We start from the raw sequence: 23,110 nt of genomic DNA, 5'->3' as shown, positions 1-23,110 counted from the left end.
AAGTCCTTATTGCAGACATCACAATGAGTTATATTCACCATATTCATAATAAAAGAAAGATATTTTTGGAGTTGGGTTTTTCTCACTACATATAAAAAAAAAATTTAAATTATTTTGGACTGATTCCCTGCCACGTCATCGGAATTTCACAACTCTCATGTGAGTGTGAGTACATCTGGCTGAGGCAAGGAAGTTGACGGTGAAACAGCCGGTATGTAGGCCACGTTTATAGAGGGTGAAACAGCCGGTATGTAGGCCACGTTTATAGAGGGTGAAACAGCCGGTATGTAGACCACGTTTATAGAGGGTGAAACAGCCGGTATGTAGACCACGTTTATAGAGGGTGAAACAGCCGGTATGTAGGCCACGTTTATAGAGGGTGAAACAGCCGGTATGCAGACCACGTTTATAGAGGGTGAAACAGCCGGTATGTAGACCACGTTTATAGAGGGTGAAACAGCCGGTATGTAGGCCACGTTTATAGACGAGCCAGCCCGCGCATGCGCCAAACTGCCGAGCTAGCCCGCGCATGCGCCAAACTGCCGGGCCAGCCCACGCATGCGCCATACTTCCGAGCCAGCCCGCGCATGCGCCATACTTCCGAGCCAGCCCGCGCATGCGCCAAACTGCCGAGCCAGCCCGCGCATGCGCCAAACTGCCGACTTTGCCGAGCCAGCCCGCGCATGCGCCAAACTGCCGAGCCAGCCCGCGCATGCGCCAAACTGCCGAGCCAGCCCGCGCATGCGCCAAACTGCCGAGCCAGCCCGCGCATGCGCCAAACTGCCGAGCCAGCCCGCGCATGCGCCAAACTGCCGAGCCAGCCCGCGCATGCACCAAACTGCCGAGCCAGCCCGCGCATGCGCCAAACTGCCGAGCCAGCCCGCGCATGCGCCAAACTGTCGAGCCAGCCCGCGCATGCGCCAAACCCCCGGTGCATGGGGAGGAGCCATCGCAAACCACAACAACAACAACAACCACCCTAATAATAATAATGGCGTAACTGCCTCTTACATGTTCCTCCAGCATTTTGCAGTAAGCATATTCACATAAGCATATTAGAGTAAGCACATCAAAGTAAGCATTTTTATAATAATAATAATAATTCATTTATTTTGTATAGCGCTTTTCCAGAAGCCCAAAGGCGCTTTGACAGAGTGGAAAACATAATGCATAACAATACATGAAAACAACAATTGCAAAAAGACAAGAATCAAGAAAACAAGACAAGAATCAATAGGGAAATATTTAAAGCAAAAGGAGGGAGAAGGAGAAGAGATAGTCAGGGGTTAAATGCTGTGGGTTGAATGTTGAATGCAGCGTTGAACAGGTGGGTCTTTAGTGATGTTTTGAATGTGGTGAGTGAGGAGGAGTCTCTGATGGTGTGAGGTAGTGAGTTCCAGAGGGTGGGAGCAGCGATGGAGAAGGCCCTGTCCCCCCAGGATCTGAATTTGGTCCGGATGGAGGGGGTCAGGAGGTTGGTACCAGCAGAGCGGAGGTTGCGGGTGGGAGTGTGTCTGGAGAGGAGGTCAGCCAGGTAGGATGGGGCCAGGTTATGGAGGGCTTTGTATGTCAAGAGGAGGATTTTGTACTGGATTCTCTGGGGGATGGGGAGCCAGTGAAGCTTGTAAAGGACGGGGGTGATGTGGTCACGGGTCCGGGAATGAGTGAGTAGACGGGCAGCGGAGTTCTGAATGTATTGGAGTTTATTGGTGATTTTTTAGGGTGAACCATAGAGGAGGCTATTGCAGTAGTCCAGACGGGAGGTGATGAAGGCGTGGATGAGGGTTTCTGCAGCCGTGGAGGAGAGGGATGAGCGGAGACGGGCAATGTTTTTCAGGTGAAAGAAGGCTGACTTTGTGATCTGTTTAGTGTATTTGTCGAAGGAAAGGGTTTGGTCAAAGATGACGCCAAGATTCCGGATGTGAGGGGAGGTGGATACTGGGATACCGTCGATGTTGAGGGCAAAGTTATGGGTGGATTTTGTGAGCGTTTTTGGGCCAATGATGATTATTTCAGATTTATCACAGTTAAGCTTGAGGAAGTTGATTTGAAGCCAGGATTTTATTTCAGTGATGCAGTTTGTCAGGATAGAGTGGGTGTCGGTGGAGACGGACTTGGTGGAGATGAAAAGCTGGATGTCATCGGCGAAGCAGTGGAATTGGAGACCATGACGGCGGATTAAGTGACCGAGCGGGGACAGGTAAAGGATGAAGAGGAGGGGGCCAAGAACTGAACCTTGGGGGACACCTTGGGGGAGGGGAGCAGTGGGGGATTTGCAGTTATTGATGGAGATGAACTGGCATCTGTCAGAGAGGTATGATTTAATCCAAGAGAGGGCAGTGCCGGTGACGTTAAAGGTGGATTCAAGTGGGTGAGGAGGATAGTGTGATCGATGGTGTCAAAGGCAGCGCTGAGGTCGAGGAGGACGAGAATGTTGAGGTTGCCAGCGTCAGAGGAGAGGAGAAGGTCGTTGGTGATTTTGAGGAGAGCAGTTTCAGTACTGTGGTTGGAGCGGAATCCGGATTGGAATGTTTCATACAAGTTATTGGCAGAGAGATGATGTTTGAGTTGAGTGGCTACAGCGCGTTCCAAAACTTTTGACAGAAAGGGTAGGTTGGAGATGGGTCTGAAGTTGTTTAGGGTGTCAGGGTTTAGACCAGGTTTTTTTAGAATGGGGGTAACAGCAGCAATTTTGAGGGAAGGTGGGACGATGCCTGTAGACAGGGAGGAGTTTATTGTTGCAATGATAAGTGGCAAGCATTTTAAGCAAGCATTTTGAAAATAAGTATTTTCAAGCCACATGGAGTACATAAACGGAGCAAGACTATGTTGTGAGGGGTCCGACAAACACTTGTAAAATTGGAATAAAACTAAACATTAAAATTGTGTTAATCCTTCGCTCGACTCCATGAGCCAATCTCCACTCTGCTGCCTCGCTCGACTCCATGAGCCAATCTCCACGCCGCTTCCATGCCGGAGGGCGGCCTGAACGGCCCGACCTCCTTGAAGGTGGAGAAGCAGTCTCCTTCGGACTGGCCAGTTCAACAGCTGAGACGCCACAAGTATACAACAGTGTTCTCAAGGGATTGGGTCACATCCTCGTCTGTAGTGATAGCCTCCCCATGGTGGGTGATCCCACAAGCACCCGTCAGGAGATTATCCTCAAAGAAGGCGGTCAACTGCTGGAATAGGTCTTCCGGGAGTTCATCTGGCTCAAGCCTAATATTATCCAAGTTCAAAAATGAGCGCCTGTTGATTGAAAACCAAAATGTTGTCTGACCTACCAGATGTCTGCTACTGACGTCGACGACTTGATGATGGATTTGCGTGAGATAATTGGGAAAACATTAGCAATCTGCCCGAGCATGAGGTCGAGGGGCGGGCGCATTCTTCTGAGCGGCGCTGAGCGTCAGGGACTTCGGCCGGGTCATCAGTAAAACCCCTATCCGAGTGTGCAGCACTCTTCTTATGCCACGTGACATCGGCGGCTAGAAAGGAGGCAAAGTTCGCGTCAAGCGATGGAATATACGTCAGATTTTGTCGCCAACTCTCGAAGGTAGTAATGGTCTCATTTCTCGTCAATTGCCATTGCTTCGGGGAACGATGGAGAGCCGCTGTAGTTCCGTTTGCACAACTACTACACCACCATAATAAAATAATAATAATAACAAGTACAGATACATTCAAAGTACACCGCCCCATGCCAAATAATTAAATATCCTCCAGCGCGGCATTGCCGGGGCGCCTTCGGCGTCCGGCAATAGCGCAGTGCAGCTTGTCCAGACTGTATTGGGAGGGAGAGGTGTACAATAATTGATTGATTAATTGCTTAATTAAAATCAATATAAGATTGTCATAAAATATTTCTTAATCAATTGGCTAATGGCATAACTAAACCACTGCTTCATCCGAAGATGCAACTTTTGGGAATTTAATAAAATTAATCATCAATTAAAAATTGAATAATTGATGTATTAATCAATAAATAATTAATCGATTAATTGATTAATCAATAAATCAAAAATAGCCTTGACAACCAAATCACTTGGTCATTATCATGTCCAAATATCAGTTTCCAAGCTCAAAAGGTGCCTGAGATAATACCCAGAAGAGAAAGGAAATATATAAGTACTTAATTAATCTATCTATATAAATAAAAGAAAGTTTTTGTTTGTTTGTTTGTCTGCACGGACTAATCTCCTGAACGGTGAAAGATAGGAGGAAACCTCTAAAACAAAAAATGTCGGTACGGGCCCTGGGAAGGTTATAGGCTCGGTGGCGAGGCCAGTCGCGGTCGCCTCGGCCGGGTTGGCCTATTTCACAATTAAAAGCTGACCTGAATTATAGTAGTCAATCTTCTACGGCCGTGAGTAAATGCTGAATTATAGTAGTAAATTCATTCAAAAAGAACCCTGGCAACGCCGGGTGCATTCGGCTAGTCACTAATAATTAAATAACTAATCAATTAATTGATTAATCCAACAACAACAAATACTGTTTTTGACAAAGTACTTGCTCATGATTGTGCCGAAATTTCAGGTTCCGAGCTCATAGGATGGCTGAGAAATCGCCCCGACAAACAAACAAACAAGAAAACAAACAAGAAGACGTCATGCGGAGCACGATACTTGCAAAATCCGCACCCCACCCCAAGAAAAAAAACTCCATTGACACAGCAAATTGTCCATTTCATCAAGATTAAAATTGACAATCTTAATCAAAGCTCGGGTCAATAGGAAGAAAAGCGACGATTTTTCAGATGAAAAATGATGATTTTGGAAGGTTGACCTTGAATTGGCCTTTTGACCTAAAAAAAATAGTTAGTTTCCCTATTTAGTGACTCAATGTGCAAATGCTGTTCAATTTTCAAGTCAATTGGATGAAAATTGAGGATTTTAAAAACTTGGCCTATGTTGACCTCAAAAATAGTTGGTGGTTGAATTCAGTGACCATATATGTAAATCCTCTTAGAAGTTCAAGTCAATCAAATGAAAATTGGTGATTTTAGAAATTCGGCCTATGTTGAGCTTTTGGCCTATGTTTACCTAAAATATAATACGTGGTTGAATTCAGTGACCAGATATGCAAGTCCTCTTCAAATTTCAAGTCAATCAAATGAAAATTGGTGATTTTAGAAATTTGGCCTATGTTGACCTTTTGGCCTATGTTTACCTAAAATATAATACGTGGTTGAATTCAGTGACCAGATATGCAAGTCCTCTTCAAATTTCAAGTCAATTGGATGAAAATTGAGAATTTTAGAAATTTGGCCTATGTTGACCTTTTGGCCTATGTTGACCTCAAAAATACTTGGTGGTTGAATTCAGTGACCCGATATGCAAGTGCTCTTCAAATTTCAAGTCAATTGGATGAAAATTGAGAATTTTAGAAATTTGGCCTATGTTGACCTTTTGGCCTATGTTGACCTCAAAAATACTTGGTGGTTGAATTCAGTGACCCGATATGCAAGTGCTCTTCAAATTTCAAGTCAATCGGATGAAAATTGAGGATTTTAGAAATTTGGCCTATGTTGACTTTTTGACCCCAAAAATAATAGGTTTCTCAATTGGGACGACCTAGACAGATTGGTGAAGTTTCGTGACGATCGGTTTAGAATTGTGACCGTAGGCCAGTGACAAACAGATAGACAGAACCACAAACGTAACCGACCAATATACTTGAAAAATCTTCGATTTTGCAAGTACCAAACAAACAACCAGAGTGAAAAAGCTACTCCCTTTCAGCGTGCGTCACTGCCGAAGCCCCTTCGGTGCCAGGAAATGACGTTTTGCAACGCCTGGAGATAGCATAGGAAAGGTGCGGTGTGCAATAATAATGGCGTAGTGTCGTTGGAGGAAGCTGCACGTAATTATATATTGAGTACAAAATCAATAGATGGTCGGGAGTGGCGAAGAAAATTGGAGGGACAAAACTGAAAGGAGTCATAAAACAACAACAACAAACAAAGCGGAATTGTGATTTTGTGAACAATTGGCTGGCGGAATCGGGGTTCGTCGGGTCCACGCGTGTTGTTGATCGGGAGGCTCTCACCACCCCTCCTCCTCCCCGCCCCTCCTCCGCCCCAGAGACCGAACATTCATCGCACGAATAGCACAAATCTGCGGTGGGTGAGCGAACAGGACCAGCTCGGCTCAGGACGCTCGGTGACCGGCGCCATTTTCTGTTGCCAGAATCTATTTCCACAAGTGGAACACTCTAATCGGCAGTGAGAGCTTGCAGATCATCAGCCTTTTGGCCACGTTGCGTCATGTCGGTGAGTAAATGTTTCGTGCCGGGAATTCCACCATCATGGTGCTGCAAGCCCACGTTTCCATCTTTTACTCTTCTCTTTTTCTATCGTACTAATGTACATATTATGTGCTGTGGCAGAGTTCTGCATTGTGCAATGATGCGTTTGTTAAAGTTGTTGATACGTAAAGAGGATTAAAAAAATTATTATTCCGACTATTGATATATTCGAACGATGGATGACGTGTACAAATGTATGCTCACCGTCGTGATAAGCAAGGAGAAAGTGCCTTTTCGGACTTTGCTCCCTTCTGAACAAAAGAGCTGGGAGCACGTGTTTTCCCATCCCCCATAGCCGGCCCGAGATCAGGTGAGGATCCACTCACTGCCCCAGGTAAGCGGCGTCTTCAGCGCTCTCTGTCTCTGTCCCTTTGTACAACGTTTGAATGCCTTATGGGGGCGTGGCCCGTGCAGGTAAAGGTGCAGCAATCAAGAAAGGTAGGAATGAAGCAGGTGAGTTTTTATTTGTGATGAAATTATTCAATATCTACATTCTTCATTCTGCAGGAAGGATCAGAGACATGGAGTTGTGTGTAGTGTGGAAGAAGGGGGTGCCAATTTGATTCAAACACCTGCATGAATAAGTAAATGTATTTTATTTTCCAGATGTCGTGCGCCCCTTTATATGAACTTTTCTGGAGCATTACTTGGTTCCTCCTCAGAACACAAGGGTAGTCCAGCATGCACATGAGATTTTTTGAATGTCCCTTCTTTTCTATTGTTCGACATTTTTTATAAGCCATGGGATGTCCCATGTTCTTTTCTATATGTTGCCGTACCCTTTTATAAAGGGGCCTTTTCTATGCCCTGACATTTTACCCAATAATACATTAGAAAGGAGGAGGATATGAAAGTATTTGATGGAGATGTTTAAGATAATGGAGGGTGTTGACAAGCCAAGTGCAGACGAGTTCTTCAGCTGAATTATTTGAGAGTGATAGGACCAGGGGCCACAGCCTGGGAGTAAATAATACAGTTAAGACGAGAGTAAGGCAAGGGTCTTTCATTCGAAGAGTAGTTAATGCATGGAATGGTCTCCCTGGAATGCTAGTGGCAGTAGAAACGGTAGATAGGTTTAAATTGCAATTAGATAGGTACCTTGAAGTATTGGAGATATGTGTAATAATAATAATAACAACCATCCCTTTCACACTTTGAGGCACATCGGAGCTGCCGTGACAGTTTGATTGGCTGAGTACAATACTGGATGGGTGCTGTAGGATACTCGCCGTAGGATACTCAAATGGATTTTTACCCCAATAAGCAGGTACTCATTTTGTTGACATTGGAAGGACGACAGGCTGAGTCAACCCACCTGGTGTTAATTCAACGGTTAGACAGTGACTCAAACTCAAAACCCTAAGACCGTAAGCCAGCCACCTTAACCATTAAACAAACACCAGGCATAGATTGAAGTGTCATGTCTGAGAGGGTCTCTTAGAGGGATATTGCATGGTCACTGTTGTACATTCTTCACCCTAAAACTACCTTCATCCACCCCATCTCCCTTCTCCCCCGTTTCGCGAGTGGAACACCTCGTCACAAAAATGGCCGCAGTCGTCAAATTAAAAACGATTGGTGGCTATTTCTTCAATGTTACTGTCACAGAGGACGATACTGAAAGTGTATTTTAATACTTATATTACCTCCACCACCATAGGTGGGTGGAGGTTAAGTTTTTTTTACCCCTGTCTGTCTGTGAACAAAATATGTCAAAAAGTTGTGGATGGATTCGGATGAAATTTGAAGAGATTGGGCATGTAACACAGACAAAATTATTTGATTTTGGTGAAGACCCGGATCTAGATCCTAGGAATTTAAGTGATCCTTCACTATTGAGGGGGCAAAAAACGATATACAGCATGATATCTCAAAAAGTTGTTGACATATGCGGATGAAAGTTGGTGGGCAGGTTGAGTGTGACAAGGACAAATCAATTCGATTTTGGTGAAGATCTGAATGCGGATCCGCATACGAGAATCAAGTATTTTTTTAAAGTAATTCTTTACCATGAAGTGATTTGTGTGATTAAAAACAATATTCAGCATGATATTTCAAAAAATTGTGGATGACCTATGACAAAACTTGGTGGATGAGTTGAATAAGTTACAAGAACAAGCTCTCCACCCTCAGGAGAGCCAGGAGACACAATCTCTTTACTCTCAAAACTGAACGCTCAAACCTGTTTCCCTCCTCCAAATCCTGGTGGCGTCTGGTCAAATCTGTTTCTGGTGTTTGTTCCCCCTCCATCCCCTCCCTTCCCTCAAAAGGCTAACTGGTGACACCACATGTGAAAAAGCTGAATGCCAAAATTCTGTGTTTGCCTCAAAATCTTGTGTCCCAAACCCATCTCTCTGTACCCACCTTACCCAGTCGAACCCAGCTGCTCTTGGACTCTGTGTCCTTCTCTCCTGACAAGGTGGAGAAGTTTCTGTCAAACCTCGACTCTGATTCTGCAACTGGACCAGATGGCATCAGCCCACGGGTCCTACAATCCTGCTCTGCTGCTCTATCTCACCCTCTCTCTGTTCTCTTCAACATCTCTTTTGCTCAAGGACATCTGCCATCAGCTTGGAAATCACCCAACATTACTGCTGTGCACAAAAAAGGTGCAAAAACCGATCCTTGCAACTACAGATCAATCAGCCTGCTCCCAATTATCAGCAAAGTCGTGGAATCCATCATTGCTTCAGACATGAAATCCTTCTTCTTCTCCAATGGCTTGATCTCGGATCATCAATTTGGATTCAGACCAGGTCATTCTACTCTGGACATGCTGCTTCTGCTGTCTCAACAATGGATGGAGGTCCTCAATGCCAAACAGGAAATCAGAGCTGTCTCACTGACATATCTCGTGCCTTTGATACGGTCTGGCACCCCGCTCTGCTCACCAAACTCTCCTCCTATGGTATCCATGGAAACCTCCACACATGGCTTGCCGACTTCCTCTGGTCGTAGTCAACATGTGGCCCTGAATGGAATTCTCTCATCTTCCCTTCCTGTCCAGGCTCAAGTTCCTCAAGACAGTGTTCTGGGCCCTGTGCTTTTTCTGGTCTTCATTAATGATCTCTCTGACTCTCTGGAAAATCCGCTCTATCTCTTTGCTGATGACTCCACTCTCTGCTGCTCCATATCTCAACCTTCAGATCGGCAGTCTGCAGCCTCCTCACTCTCTGCAGACCTGGACAATATCACAGACTGGTCAAGCAAGTGAAACATGTCTTTCAATCCTGACAAATCTCACATTCTTACCATGTCTCTCCGAAAAGACCGACTGGACAACCCTCCCATCCACTTTCTGAATAATCCTCTCCAAGAAGTTCTGTCACTCAAGCTTTTGGGTCTCACTATCTGCCATGATCTTTCCTGGGAAAACCACATTTCCAAGCTGACCTCCAAGGCCAGTCGCCGTCTGGGCATCATCCGTCGTGCGAAGTCCTTTATGGACACTTCTGAGCCCCTCACCACATACAAGGTGGTCATCCGCAGCTCAATGGAATACTGTTCTCCCATCTGGGCCGGTGCTCCTGCCTCACACCTAGCTCGGCTTCACGTTGTTGAAACCAAAGGTTTCATAATTTTAGAATCATTGGTATCTCCCTTGATGAAGCTGATTCTGAGGGCCTTTCTCTCTTACCGTAGGCAGGTCGGTGGTCTTTGTCTTCTTCTGACTCCCCTCCGGCCGAGCTCCCCCTGCCCTGTCTGTGCTTTGTCCCCCAAATTTTCCTGCAGGACGCACAAGATCTGCGGGCAACCCTATTCTGGTGAAACTGCCAAAATCAAGACTCTCTGCTCACCTTCACTCTTACATTCCTCTTTTCTCCCACCTCTGGAACAAACTCCCACACTCTTTTCATTCCCACTCCTCCCTCCAGGTACTTAAAACAGCTGTTCAACACCATCTCTTTTCTTCCCCCATCCAAAACCTTGATCTTTTCTATCCCCTGAGCTTTCTACCCCCCCCCCCCCCCCCAAACCTTTTCTGCCCCCGTTAAAACATTCCAAATCCACGTCTCCACCTCTTTCAATCTCCAGCTTCTTTCCTGAAATTGCTAGTCGTGTCGATTTGTTTTATACCGTGTACCCCTTACCTCTCACCCCCCCCCCCACCCTCCCAACCTCCACCCCCCACCGGCCCTCTCTTTTCCACAGATCTTCCAACCTCCCTGTTCTCGACCGTTGTTGTGATTGTATGCTTTCCTCTCTTTTCTCCCGCTCCCTTTATTTATTGTATGTTTTATGGGTCTGTGCCTGGTCTCCTGTGTAATGTGTTAGCTCTTGCACAAGCCTTGACTCTGTATACAAAATAAATAAAAATAACCGAATAGCTTTTGGTTAATGTCAGATCCAGATCTAGCCTATCGGTGGGATGCAAATTGTTAACTGTCAGCCTCGTGTATGTATGCTGTCTACCGAATGCCATTCTAGTTATTTGTACTTTTCTTCCTAATCCTTTAAAATGTACAACAATGCAATACAAGTATGTATAATGATGTAAACAAGAAGTGATTATGGGGTCATATATCATTCCAGGTAAAAATGTGATACCTTCAGAACAGCTGAATGAATTTAAATCAAACTTGGTACAAGTATTATAATGATGTAATAATATGGGTGGAGGCATATCGGTCGACGTCGTGGCGTTGAAGAGTGTCGTTCTAGTTTATACGGCATTGAATGTCAAAGAATGCAAAGTCTTGCCAAAGTATTTGTTGTGGCGACTCCTTTCACAAAATAAGCCACGGGCTGTGACACCCTTAAAGCCTATCGATAAATCGATTTTTTTTTGTAATTTAACGTTGTTTTTAATCTAAAATGTATAACCCAATTTAATTGCTTTGCAAACTGGGTGTGTGCGACTTGGAAAGATCGATGTAGATTGCATTGTGTGTACGTTTGGACAAACACACCTTCAGAAACAGGCACTGTAAACCCAGACATAATTGACATTCAAAGGTGATCAACTTCTGGTTAAATTAGATGTAAATATTATGTGGAATGGGGAGAGGGGATCCATAGCTAGAATGTAGTAAGTATGGCATGGACCATATAATGGCATAGGTTGTTGAAGTTTTATAGCCCTGGATTGTTGGCTTCAACAAGGCCGCAGCATGGAGACAGCCTATCGATCTCCCATGAGCGACCCAGAGATCCCCTACAACCAGGATGGGTTGGTGTACACCTGCCTTCACAAAGTCAGCACCACGACAGTTAGAGAGAAGAGATGGAGACAAGAGGGGAAGGGCTGGGCCATGGGGACCGATCGGCATTCTGACCATGACCACATCGCTCTGACGAATCTGGGCAGTGGGGAAGAATGAGGAAGGTTTGGCCCCTGGACTTGCATCCCCGCCCCGACACCACAGCAAAGAGACGTCCCCGATAGTCGTGTGTTATATTCATCTTGTAACAGCTTTGACTGGGGAGAAAAAAACTTTTTGCAAACTTTAATCTTTCTTTGGATGGACAGAGTTTATTTTGCAATGGAACTTGTGTAAATTTATCTCAGGGACCAGCTGTTTGTCCAATGAAATAGTCAATCAGTATTTTGGTTGAAATAGCTTCATATTGGAAGGTGATCTGCAAAGGGCTTTCAAGAAGTTTTTTTTGAACAAGATACATCCTGTTGCCCAACAAATAACAACGTGTTATTTTTTTTTCAAAATAACAAGTATAAGCAAATGTATAAATGTATTTCCTATTTCTATATATGTCTCATGCATTTCTTATCTTGCAATTGTGAGCACTGTATATCATTAATATGACTTATTGAATGCCGTATACATGTTCATTTAGACCTGAGTGGTGATGACTGTGATTTTGAAGACCATGGGGGCAAGAAGTCATGTGGAACCTTTACTTTTTATTAAGTGGGGTTCTTTGTCTTCAACAGGCCATGACTGAAAAATTGACTTTCCCAGGGTGGCTGCAGACACGGGGCCTGAGACCAGAAACAGCCCAAGCCCTAGTCACGGACCTGGACATTAAGAGCCGTGATGCGCTTCAGGCATGCACCGAGTCAGTTTTGTTGACAACTGAGCTCCTCTCTCGCGCAAAACAAAAGTTTCCTTTTGCAATTTATGCGGAGATTCACCGATTCATGGAATCTTGTGTGAAGCCACGAGGTGTCCAGCCTACTGCCTCTTCTTTGGTACACATTTTCTGCTCGATGCTTGAACCTGCAAGTCAAGAGTTTCATATCTGTGCCCAGAAACTACGCCTCTTGAAATCCTCATTCACACGTGCTGGAGTTGGAAATGTTCAGCTGCCCAGCACGAGTAGTGCACATGGGACCAAGATACATGACAACCGCAACCGCAACCGCAAACGGAACAATAACAGAGTAAACCCTAACTCAGGTATGTGATATTGACTCGGGCAGCTTTTTCTATCAAATGTTTGCTTTCCAATATTTATTCTTTTCTTTTTAGTTTTCAACAAAATTTCAGTGATGTATTGTGTAGTTCGATATGTGTTATCCAGATTTTGAAGTTAAATTTTATAATTTGTGTGAATAAAGTTAGATATCCATAATTTTTGCCCATTCAAAATTTTGCCGCAGTGTGTTTTTGTTTATTGCTGTCACCAAGTTGTTCAAGAGATTGTTTTTACCCTTACTCGAATATCGTTTTTGTTTTTTTTGTTTTTTATTCAAAATCGTGTTTTCAAACTTTCAGCACCTTCAATTTTCTGAAACAAGTAATGTGGTGAAGTACAAAGGAAACACCATCCTATTGGTGGATGAATGCACAATACATGGAAATTGTTTATGACTCAACTTAATTTTACTTTTCACCCCTCAGCCCAAATTGGGCTAAGGGGTATTGTCGTCCGGGCGTCCGTCAACTTTTGGTTTCCGTCAATTTCAAGGAGAACGGCTTGTCCGATTAAATCCATTTTTGCAGTGTGTGTTGGGGTTGAGTAGAGGAAGGTTCCTTTCGAAAATGGGCATGCTGCGCTTTTCAATATGGCCGCCACGGCAGCCATCTTGAATTTTTTATTTTTTTATTTTTTGTGTACAGAATCGAGGCTCGTGAAAGAGCTAAGATTTATCACACAAGCAAATCAAACGGACAAACAAAGTATATAAAAAGGGGAGCAGTAGACAAGATGGGGAGAGAAGGGGAAGCACACAAACACAACATTTGAGAGCAGGGACATTGGGAGATGTGTGGGAGGGAGAGGGCTTGGGGGGTGGAGGCGTGGGAAGGGGGGGTGGGAGAAGTATAAAACACAAGGACACCAAGGACTTCCAGGAAAGAAGTTGGTATTTCAAAAAAGTGGATTTGGGGTGAAATTAGCGGGGGTAGAAAAGATCAAGGTTTTGGATGGAGGAAGATAAGAGATGGTGGTGAACAGCTGTTTTAAAGACTTTGAGGGAGGAGTGGGATTGAAGAGTGGGGGAGTTTGTTCCAGAGGCGGGAGAAAAGAGGAATGAAGGAGTGAAGGTGAGCAGAGAGTCTTGATTTTGGCAGTTTAACCATAAGAGGGTTGCAGGCAGATCTTGTGTGACCTGTAGGAATATTTGGGGGACAGAGCCCAGAGAGCTGGGGGAGCAAGGCCGGAGAGGAGTCGGTAGACGACGGAAAGACCACCAACCTGCCTGCGGTGAGTAAGTGAAAGGCCGTCGGAGATAGCTTTATCGTGGGAGATTCCAATGATTCTGAAGTCTTTGGTTTCAACAGCGTGAAGACGAGCTAGGTGTGAGGCAGGAGCACCAGCCCAGAGGGGAGAGCAGTATTCCATTGAGCTGTGAATGAAAGCCTTGTATGTGGTGAGGAGCTCAGGTGTGCCAACGAAGGACTTCGCATGACAGAGGATGCCCAGTCGGCGACTGGCTTTGGAGGCCAGATTTGAAATGGGGTTTTCCCAGGAAAGATCATGGCAGATAGTGAGACCCAAAAGCTTGAGTGACAGAACTTCTTGGAGAGGATTATTCAGAAAACGGATGGGAGGGTTGTCCGGTCGGTCTTTTCGGAGAGACATCGTAAGAGTGTGAGATTTGTCAGGATTGAAAGACATGTTCCACTTGTTTGCCCAGTCTGTGATTTTGTCCAGGTCTGCAGAGAGTGAGGAGCCTGCAGACTGCCGATCTGAGGGATGAGGAATGGAGCAGCAGAGAGCGGAGTCATCAGCAAAGAGATAGAGATGATTTTCAAGAGAGTCGGAGAGATCATTGATATATGAAAAATCAATGATCGTTTTAAGGCCATTTTCTCCACTAGAGCGGGGGTTAGCTTTGTGGGCCCCATGACGATCATGGTTCCCTGTTTGAGGCAATGTTTTTATGGCCGGATGCCCTTCCTGACGCCAACCCTTGGTTTCCTCCTACGATGCGCAGTTATACGGTGTACCTATTCTAAACCGGGGTACACACCGGGATCATTCATCCCAGCAAGCTGGTACTCAATTTGCCGACCTCGGAAGGATGACAGGCTGAGTCAACCCCCCTGGCGTTAATTCAGCGATCGACCGGGATTCGAACCCAAGATCCTAGGATCCCAAGCCGGCACCTTAACTGCCAAGCCAACACCAGGGATATTGATGATGAAGATGATTGATGAAGACCAGAAAAAGCACAGGACCCAGAACACTGCCTTGGGGAACTCCAGCCTGAACAGGAAGAGGAGATGAGAGAAACCCATTCAGGGCCACACGTTGACTACGACTGGAGAGGAAGTCGGCCAGCCATGCGTGGAGATTTCCATGGATACCAAAGGAGGAGAGTTTGGTGAAGTTTGGGGTGAAAGTTTGGTTTGGTGAATTTGGTTTCCATCAATTTCGAGCAGAACTGCTTGTCCGATTCAATCCATGTTTGCAGTGTGTGTTGGGGTTGAGTAGTGGAAGGTGCCTTTCGAAAATGAGCGCGCTGCGATTTTCAATATGGCCGCCACGGCAGCCATCCGGGCGTCCGTCAACTTTTGGTTTCCGTCAATTTCGAGCAGAACTGCTTGTCTGATTAAATCCATTTTTGCAGTGTGTTGGGGTTGTCGAGGAAGGTTCCTTTCGAAAATGGGTGCGCTGCGATTTTCAATGTGGCTGCCACGGCAGCCATCTTGAAATTGGTTTCCGTCAATTTCGAGCAGAACGGCTTGTCCGATTAAATCCATGTTTTCAGTGTGTGTTGGGGTTGAGTCGAGGAAGGTTCATGGGTGCGCTGCGATTTTCAATATGACCGCCACGGCAGCCATCTTGAAATTTGTTTCCGTCAATTTTGAGCAGAACGGCTTGTCAGATTAAATCCATTTTTGCAATGTGTGTTGGGGTTGAGTCGAGGAAGGTTCATGGGCATGAAATGGGTTCATGGGTTCATGGGCAAAAATTTATTTACTGCAAAATCCTACTCTGTATACAACTTCTCTTCAAATAACAAATTATCATCAATGCTTCCTTTCACCATGCATGGGCTGAGGGGTTATGCCTGCTTTGCGGTGCTATTTATTTATCATGGAAAGGTTCTGTTTTATTTTTAAGAAAGTGTTGTTTTCAAGTTGATTCATTGTTTGAGGTTTCAATGTGGAACTGTGTGCTGGTGAAGATGATCCGGAAAAGGCAACAGATCTTGCTCGAAACACCCAGAAATCCTCCGTTCTTATTAAAGAGTTCGAAGTTTCATCAGCACAAGAGTCCAACAATGCTTCATGTATTGATCCGGGTTTGTGATTTTCAAACAAATTGCTTGATTCCACCAAAACAATGGGACTTTGCTCACCTTTCGTGAATTGTATCATTTAGGTTCAAATTATTGTTCGGGTTAGGGTTAGATAACTCCCTTAATGGGGGAGAACGCTCTTCACTTCAAGTTCGCAAAAGACATTTACTTTAGCTTCTGCCATGTCAAGCTCCTTCATAGTTTGAAGCCTTGCAATTGCCGCTTGAGCTTCTGTTTGAGGCCTTGCAAGTTCTGCTTTTTTCTTCGCTTCCAAGTGGAAATAGATTTGTTTTGTCTTCAATGCAGTGCGTTCCCCCAGAGCTTCAGCTTTCGCAGATGAAGTTCATGCTTTTGAGGACCGAGAAACATTATATTTGGTGGAAGCTCGACTTCAGGGAAACCTGGGCATCTTTCTGCCCTCACGTGGCGAATATGATCTGCATTAGATTTGGACAGATGGTAACTATCCTGTTCCACAGATTGATAGTGCAAGTCAGTATCTGGATCCATGTGTGTCGATGGTGTTTTCTGATCAAGTAAACCATATGCCTTTAAAACATCGTTCATGTGTGTCTCAAGAAGATCTCGTCTTTGTTTAATAACTTCCAAATCACACGAGTCTGACACCAGTCTTTCCATGCTTCTTGTCATCTTGCGCCAGTTTTTAATGGCTAATTTCAAACTATGTTCATGTTGACCGAGCTTCCATCCAGTGCAATCATCGGTGGGTTTGGGTTCTCGGCCTCTCCTTCATCCCTTTGTGTCTGTACATCACGATGTACATCAGACATGACTCATGGTTCTTTACCTGTACTCATTTGCAGTTTAAACAAATGATTACAAGTTCCAAATAAAGCTATAGAGCTCAAGGTAAAAGCCCGACAGCTTCAGGTATAATTAAGATCAATCACCTCACTGTGCTCAAGCATCATGGGCCTATACATAGTCGTGAGAAAAAAATTCTGTGAACCCTTTAGAAATTTCTGTATTTCTGCATAAATTTCAACTAAAATGTAATCAGATTTTCATTAATGTCCGAATCTATATTATAAAAGGAGCTGTATCTGTCTGTCGTGTTATAACTTGAGAACGGATTCACGGATATCAATAAATCCAACTACGGTGGATTTGGATTACTACCGGGAGTGTTTGTGATCCCAAAAAAATTACATTTTTTTTTTTTATGGTTACATGGACATGCGTGTCAAAACTGCAAATGCCAACATGTGACACGTTGGTTATCCCTGCATGGAGAGCGGGATCTCCCAGGAATCCCTTTTTTCTTTTTTCTTTTTTTCTCTTTCTTCCCCCATAGATTAGCCATCGCAGCAAAGATTGGTATTTCCGTCAGTGAAGCGACAGGCCTTATATTCTAGTAATAGATAAAGAGGGCTTGCTTGAACAAAGAGCACACAAAATCATCTATTTCTTCATTTTGTTTAATGAGCAAAATGATCCAACGTTCAATTTCTTTTTTTGGAAAAAGTATGTGAACCTCCAGGTTAATCACCTCAATTAAGCAAGGGGATAATTAGTCAGGTGTTTCAGTCAATGGGATGACAATCAGGAGTGAGTTTGGGTGGCCCTGTCCTAAATTGAAACATAAACTTTCTTCATCACCATCAGTCTGGTCTTCACCACACAGGTTTGTGGAAGCGTGTCATTCCCGATCAAAAGAGGTTTCTGATAAAGTATTGCTGATGCTCTTTGGTCTGGAAAGGGTTACAAACCATTTCTAAATATGTTTGGCTCCACCCATCCACTGTCGGGCAAATAGTGCACAAATGGAGAAAATTCAACACCATTGTTGCTCTTTCTAGGAGCCACTGTTCAATGAAAATCGGTATTGGTTTGGGAAAATTGGCATTTAAATTTACCCAGATAATAGCAGGGACCTGCGGAACAGTTCGTGGAAAACTCTCCCATTTTTTGGGCGGTGTATAGGCAATGAAGCGCTGCCTCGCATACTCCCGGAAGTTTATGTTTTAGCCATATAAATGTCGGGCATGGCAATTGTGGATATGACAGGTTTACATTATTTCGTGAGTAGTTAACATATAAACTTTTAACATGAACAAATGTCAAAATGGTTAACAAGATTGTAACTGTTGTCCTTGCAAATGACTGACAATGGGTTGTGTGCAGGTAATGAAGATCCAGATGATATGGGAAATAGCAGTGATGAAGAGTCAGATTATAGCAATGATGAAGATCCAGATTTTACAGTAAATGGCAGTGGTTCATCTTCTGAAACTGGTGAGCAGAAACCTACAATTGTTACGTTTTTAATAACAAAATCTAAGAGATGGATCGGTGACATTAACATGGTGATGGAATGAAGGGAAAACAAACATAGGCAGTGTAAGTATGGACGTGAAGACAGGACAAGGTAAGCAAGTGGGCCAAGTAGCCACAAAAAGCTGACAAACAGGGCAAATGTGGAGAAACAGTGAGAGGAAAAAAAGATTTGGAATAGGAATAGTGGATAACATGAAATGGTCATGGCTCACCACTTTTATAGGAGTGGAGACAAGAACATGATTGGATGGTTTGTGCAGAAAATTCCACAAAAGTGATGTATGATTTAAGTTCGTATGTGGTAATACTGAAGATAATAGTAATAATTAAATATGTTTGAATAAGGATATTGCATTGCTGTGTTGACTGACTGCCTCGGCACAAGTTTGAGGTTGTGGGCCCATTGATGAGTAATATACTGATGTGGACCTGTGGTCAGGGTTGTGGATCCGCTGCTTGGAGAGTTTCTGGGCTGAAAGGATCAAAACCGCTTTGCAAATCGGTGCCCAATTGATCCAGGCAATTGAAAAATCAGTCAATTGCTCTCAGGTTAAGGTTTCACTTCAAATATAATACCTTTTACAAGTACTTACAAGCACGTTATGTATCTTTGTGTGTTTATATGTACGTGCCTGCATACATATATTTATGCTTATATATCTATACTAGTGGGGTCACCCGTGGGAATCCCACGGGTATGGACGTGTGTGACATTTGGACATCTTGATTTACATGCTGCACATTAAATTTTACAAAATGGTTAAAATGGTGTAAGGAACACTATTTATTTCACATAATATGTGACCCCTCACTCCTCTCTACCCTCATGCCTCTCCAATGCCACTCCCCCTCACACTCCTCTCCAATACCTCCTCAGTCCTCTCCAATACCTCCTCACAGTCCTATCCAATACCTCCTCACACTCCTCTCCAATACCACCTCACACTCCTCTCCAATACCTCCTCACACTCCTCTCCAATACCTTCTCACACACCTCTCCAATACCTCCTCACACTCCTCTCCAATACCTCCTCACACTCCTCTCCAATACCTCCTCACACACCTCTCCAATACCTCCTCACACTCCTCTCCAATACCTCCTCACACACCTCTCCAATACCTCCTCACACTCCTCTCCAATACCTCCTCACACTCCTCTCCAATACCTCCTCACACTCCTCTCCAATCACTCACTCCTCTCCAACCCCTCACCCTCTCCAACCCCTCACACTCCTCTACAACCCCTCACACTCCTCTACAACCCCTCACACTCCTCTCCAACTCCTCACACTCCTCTCCAACCCCTCACACTCCTCTCCACCCATTCACACTCCTCTCACACTCCTCTCCAATCCCTCACACTCCTCTTCAATGCCTCATACTCCCTCCAATCACGCCTCACTTGCCTCTCCAATCATGCCTCACTCCTCTCCAATCGCGCCTCACTCTCTCCAATCGCGCCTCACTCTCCTCTCCAATCGCTCCTCATCCGCCTCTCCAATCGCACCTCACTCGCCTCTCCAACCCCTCGCTCCTCTCCAACACCTCCTCACACTCCTCTCCAACACCTCACACTCCTCTCCAACCCATCACACTCCTCTCCAACCCCTCACACTCCTCTCCAACCCCTCACACTCCTCTCCAACCCCTCACACTCCTCTCCAACCCCTCACACTCCTCTCCAACCCCTCACACTCCTCTCCAACCCCTCACACTCCTCTCCTCTCCAACCCCTCACACTCCTCTCCTCTCCAACCCCTCACACTCCTCTCCTCTGCAACCCCTCACACTCCTCTCCAACCATTCACACTCCTCTCCAATCCCTCACACTCCTCTCCAATCCCTCACACTCCTCTCCAATCCCTCACACTCCTCTCCAATCCCTCACACTCCTCTCCAATCCCTCACACTCCTCTCCAATCCCACACTCCCCTCCAATCCCTCGCACTCCTCTCCAATACCTCCTCGCACTCCTCTCCAATACCTCCTCGCATTCATCTCCAATACGTCCTCGCACTCATCTCCAATACGTCCTCGCACTCCTCTCCAATACGTCCTCGCACTCCTCTCCAATACCCCCTCGCACTCCTCTCCAATACCTCCTCACACTCCCCTCCAATACCTCCTCACACTCTCCAATTACTCCTCGCCAGCCCCTCGCCAGCCCCTCACCAACCCCTCGCCAGCACCTCACCAACCCCTCACACTCCTCACCAACCCCTCACGCCTCTCCAACCCCTCACACTCCTCACCAACCCTTCACACTCCTCTCCAACCCCTCGCACTCCTCTCCAATACCCCCTCACACTCCTCTCCGATACCCCCTCACACTCCTCTCCGATACCCCCTCACACTCCTCTCCAATACCTCCTCACACTCCCCTCCAATACCTCCTCACACTCTCCAATTACTCCTCGCCAGCCCCTCACCAACTCCTCGCCAGCACCTCACCAACCCCTCACACTCCTCACCAACCCCTCACGCCTCACCAACCCCTCACGCCTCACCAACCCCTCGCACTCCTCGCCAACCCCTCACGCTCCCCACCAACCCCTCACGCTCCCCACCAACCCCCCACGCTCCTCACCAACCCCTCACGCTCCTCACCAACCCCTCACTCACACTCCTCACCAACCCCTCACGCTCCTCACAAACCCCTCACGCTCCTCACCAACCCCTCACACTCATCACCAACCCCTCACACTCCTCACCAACCCCTCACACTCCTCTCCAACCCCTCACACTCCAACTCCTCACACTCCTCTCCAACTCCTCACACTCCTCTCCAACCCCTCACATGCCTCTCCAACCCCTCACACTCCTCTCAAATACCTCCTCCTCACTCCTCTCCAATACCTCCTCACTCCTCTCCAATACCTCCTCGCACTCCCCTCCAATACCTCCTCGCACTCCTCTCCAATACCTCCTCGCACTCCTCTACAACCCCTCTACAACCTAGTGGGGTCACCCGTGGGAATCCCACGGGTATGGACGTGTGTGACATTTGGACATCTTGATTTCGATGCTGCACATTAAATTTTACAAAATGGTTAAAATGGTGTAAGGAACACAATTTATTTATTTCACATAATATGTGACCCCTCACTCCTTTCCACCCTCATGCCTCTCCAATGCCACTCCCCCTCACACTCCTCTCCAATACCTCCTCGCACTCCTTTCCAATACCTCCTCGCACTCCTCTCCATTACCGCCTCACACTCCTCTACAACCCCTCACACTCCTCTCCAAGCTCTCACACTCCTCTCCAATACCTCCTCGCACTCCTCTCCAATACCTCCTCACACTCCTCTCCAATACCTCCTCACACTCCTCTCCAATCCCTCACACTCCTCTCCAATCCCTCCTCACGCCTCTCCAATACCTCCTCACTCCTCTCCAATACCTCCACACTCCTCTCCAATACTTCCACACTCCTCTCCAATACTTCCTCACTCCTCTCCAATACCCCCACACTCCTCTCCAATACCTCCTCACACCCTCCAATACCTCCTCACTCTCCTCTCCAATACCTCCTCACACTCTCCAATACCTCCTCGCACTCCTCGCCAACCCCTCGCACTTCTCGCCAGCTCCTCACCAACCCCTCGCCAGCTCCTCACCAACCCCTCGCCAGCTCCTCACCAACCCCTCACACTCCTCTCCAACCCCTCACCACTCACCAACCCCTCACACTCCTCTCCAACCCCTCACACTCCTCTACAACCCCTCACACTCCTCTCCAACCCCTCACACTCCTCGCCAACCCCTCACACTCCCCGCCAACCCCTCGCACTCCTCACCAACCCCTCACACTCCTCACCAACCCCTCACACTCCTCACCAACCCCTCACACTCCTCACCAACCCCTCACACTCCTCAACAACCCCTCACACTCCTCTCCAACTCCTCACACTCCTCTCCAACTCCTCACACTCCTCTCCAACTCCTCACACTCCTCTACAACCCCTCACACTCCTCTCCAACCCTTCACACTCCTCTCCAACCCCTCACACTCCTCTCCAACCCCTCACACTCCTCTCCAACCCCTCACACTCCTCTCCAATACCTCCTCGCACTCCTCTCCAATACCTCCTCGCACTCCTCTCCAATACCTCCTCGCACTCCTCTCCAATACCTCCTCGCACTCCTCTCCAATACCTCCACAACCTAGTGGGGTCACCCGTGGGAATCCCACGGGTATGGACGTGTGTGACATTTGGACATCTTGATTTCGATGCTGCACATTAAATTTTACAAAATGGTTAAAATGGTGTAAGGAACACAATTTATTTATTTCACATAATATGTGACCCCTCACTCCTCTCCACGCTCATGCCTCTCCAATGCCACTCCCCCTCGCACTCCTCTCCATTACCACCTCACACTCCTCTACAACCCCTCACACTCCTCTCCAACCCCTCACACTCCTCTCCAACCCCTCACACTCCTCTCCAACCCCTCACACTCCTCTCCAATACCTCCTTGCACTCCTCTCCAATACCTCCTCACACTCCTCTCCAATACCTCCTCACACTCCTCTCCAATCCCTCGCACTCCTCTCCAATCCCTCGCACTCCTCTCCAATCCCTCGCACTCCTCTCCAATCCCTCGCACTCCTCTCCAATCCCTCCTCACTCCTCTCCAATACCTTCTCACTCCTCTCCAATACCTCCTCACTCCTCTCCAATACCTCCTCACTCCTCTCCAATACCCCCACACTCCTCTCCAATACCTCCTCACACTCCTCTCCAATACCTCCTCACACTCCTCTCCAATACCTCCTCACACTCCTCTCCAATACCTCCTCACACTCATCTCCAATACCTCCTCACACTCATCTCCAATACCTCC

General features: G+C 46.2%; 1 protein-coding gene across 3 annotated transcripts in view; it reads left to right on the top strand.

The window, feature by feature from the left end:
* Positions 1-157: 157 nt before the first annotated feature.
* Positions 158-23,110, top strand: part of LOC137429855 (uncharacterized) — a 37,305-nt gene continuing 14,352 nt past the window's right edge. The window contains exons 1-4 of one of the 3 annotated variants that reach the window (XM_078779942.1): positions 158-211; positions 6,087-6,274; positions 12,203-12,668; positions 18,107-18,217. In XM_078779942.1, coding sequence (XP_078636068.1) covers positions 6,269-6,274; positions 12,203-12,668; positions 18,107-18,217 — 583 coding nt within the window. In that variant the 5' untranslated portion in view covers positions 158-211; positions 6,087-6,268. Of the gene's footprint in view, positions 212-5,795; positions 5,866-6,086; positions 6,275-12,202; positions 12,669-18,106; positions 18,218-23,110 lie in introns of those variants that run through there. The other 2 variants (XM_078779943.1, XM_078779941.1) reach the window with 2 other exon arrangements.

This window comes from Myxine glutinosa, chromosome 6 (assembly GCF_964187855.1).
Source record: "Myxine glutinosa chromosome 6, kmMyxGlut1.1, whole genome shotgun sequence".
NCBI lineage: Eukaryota > Metazoa > Chordata > Myxini > Myxiniformes > Myxinidae > Myxine > Myxine glutinosa.
The sequence above is the reverse complement of the archived record's forward strand: the minus strand, read 5'-3'. Positions and strand labels throughout refer to the sequence as shown.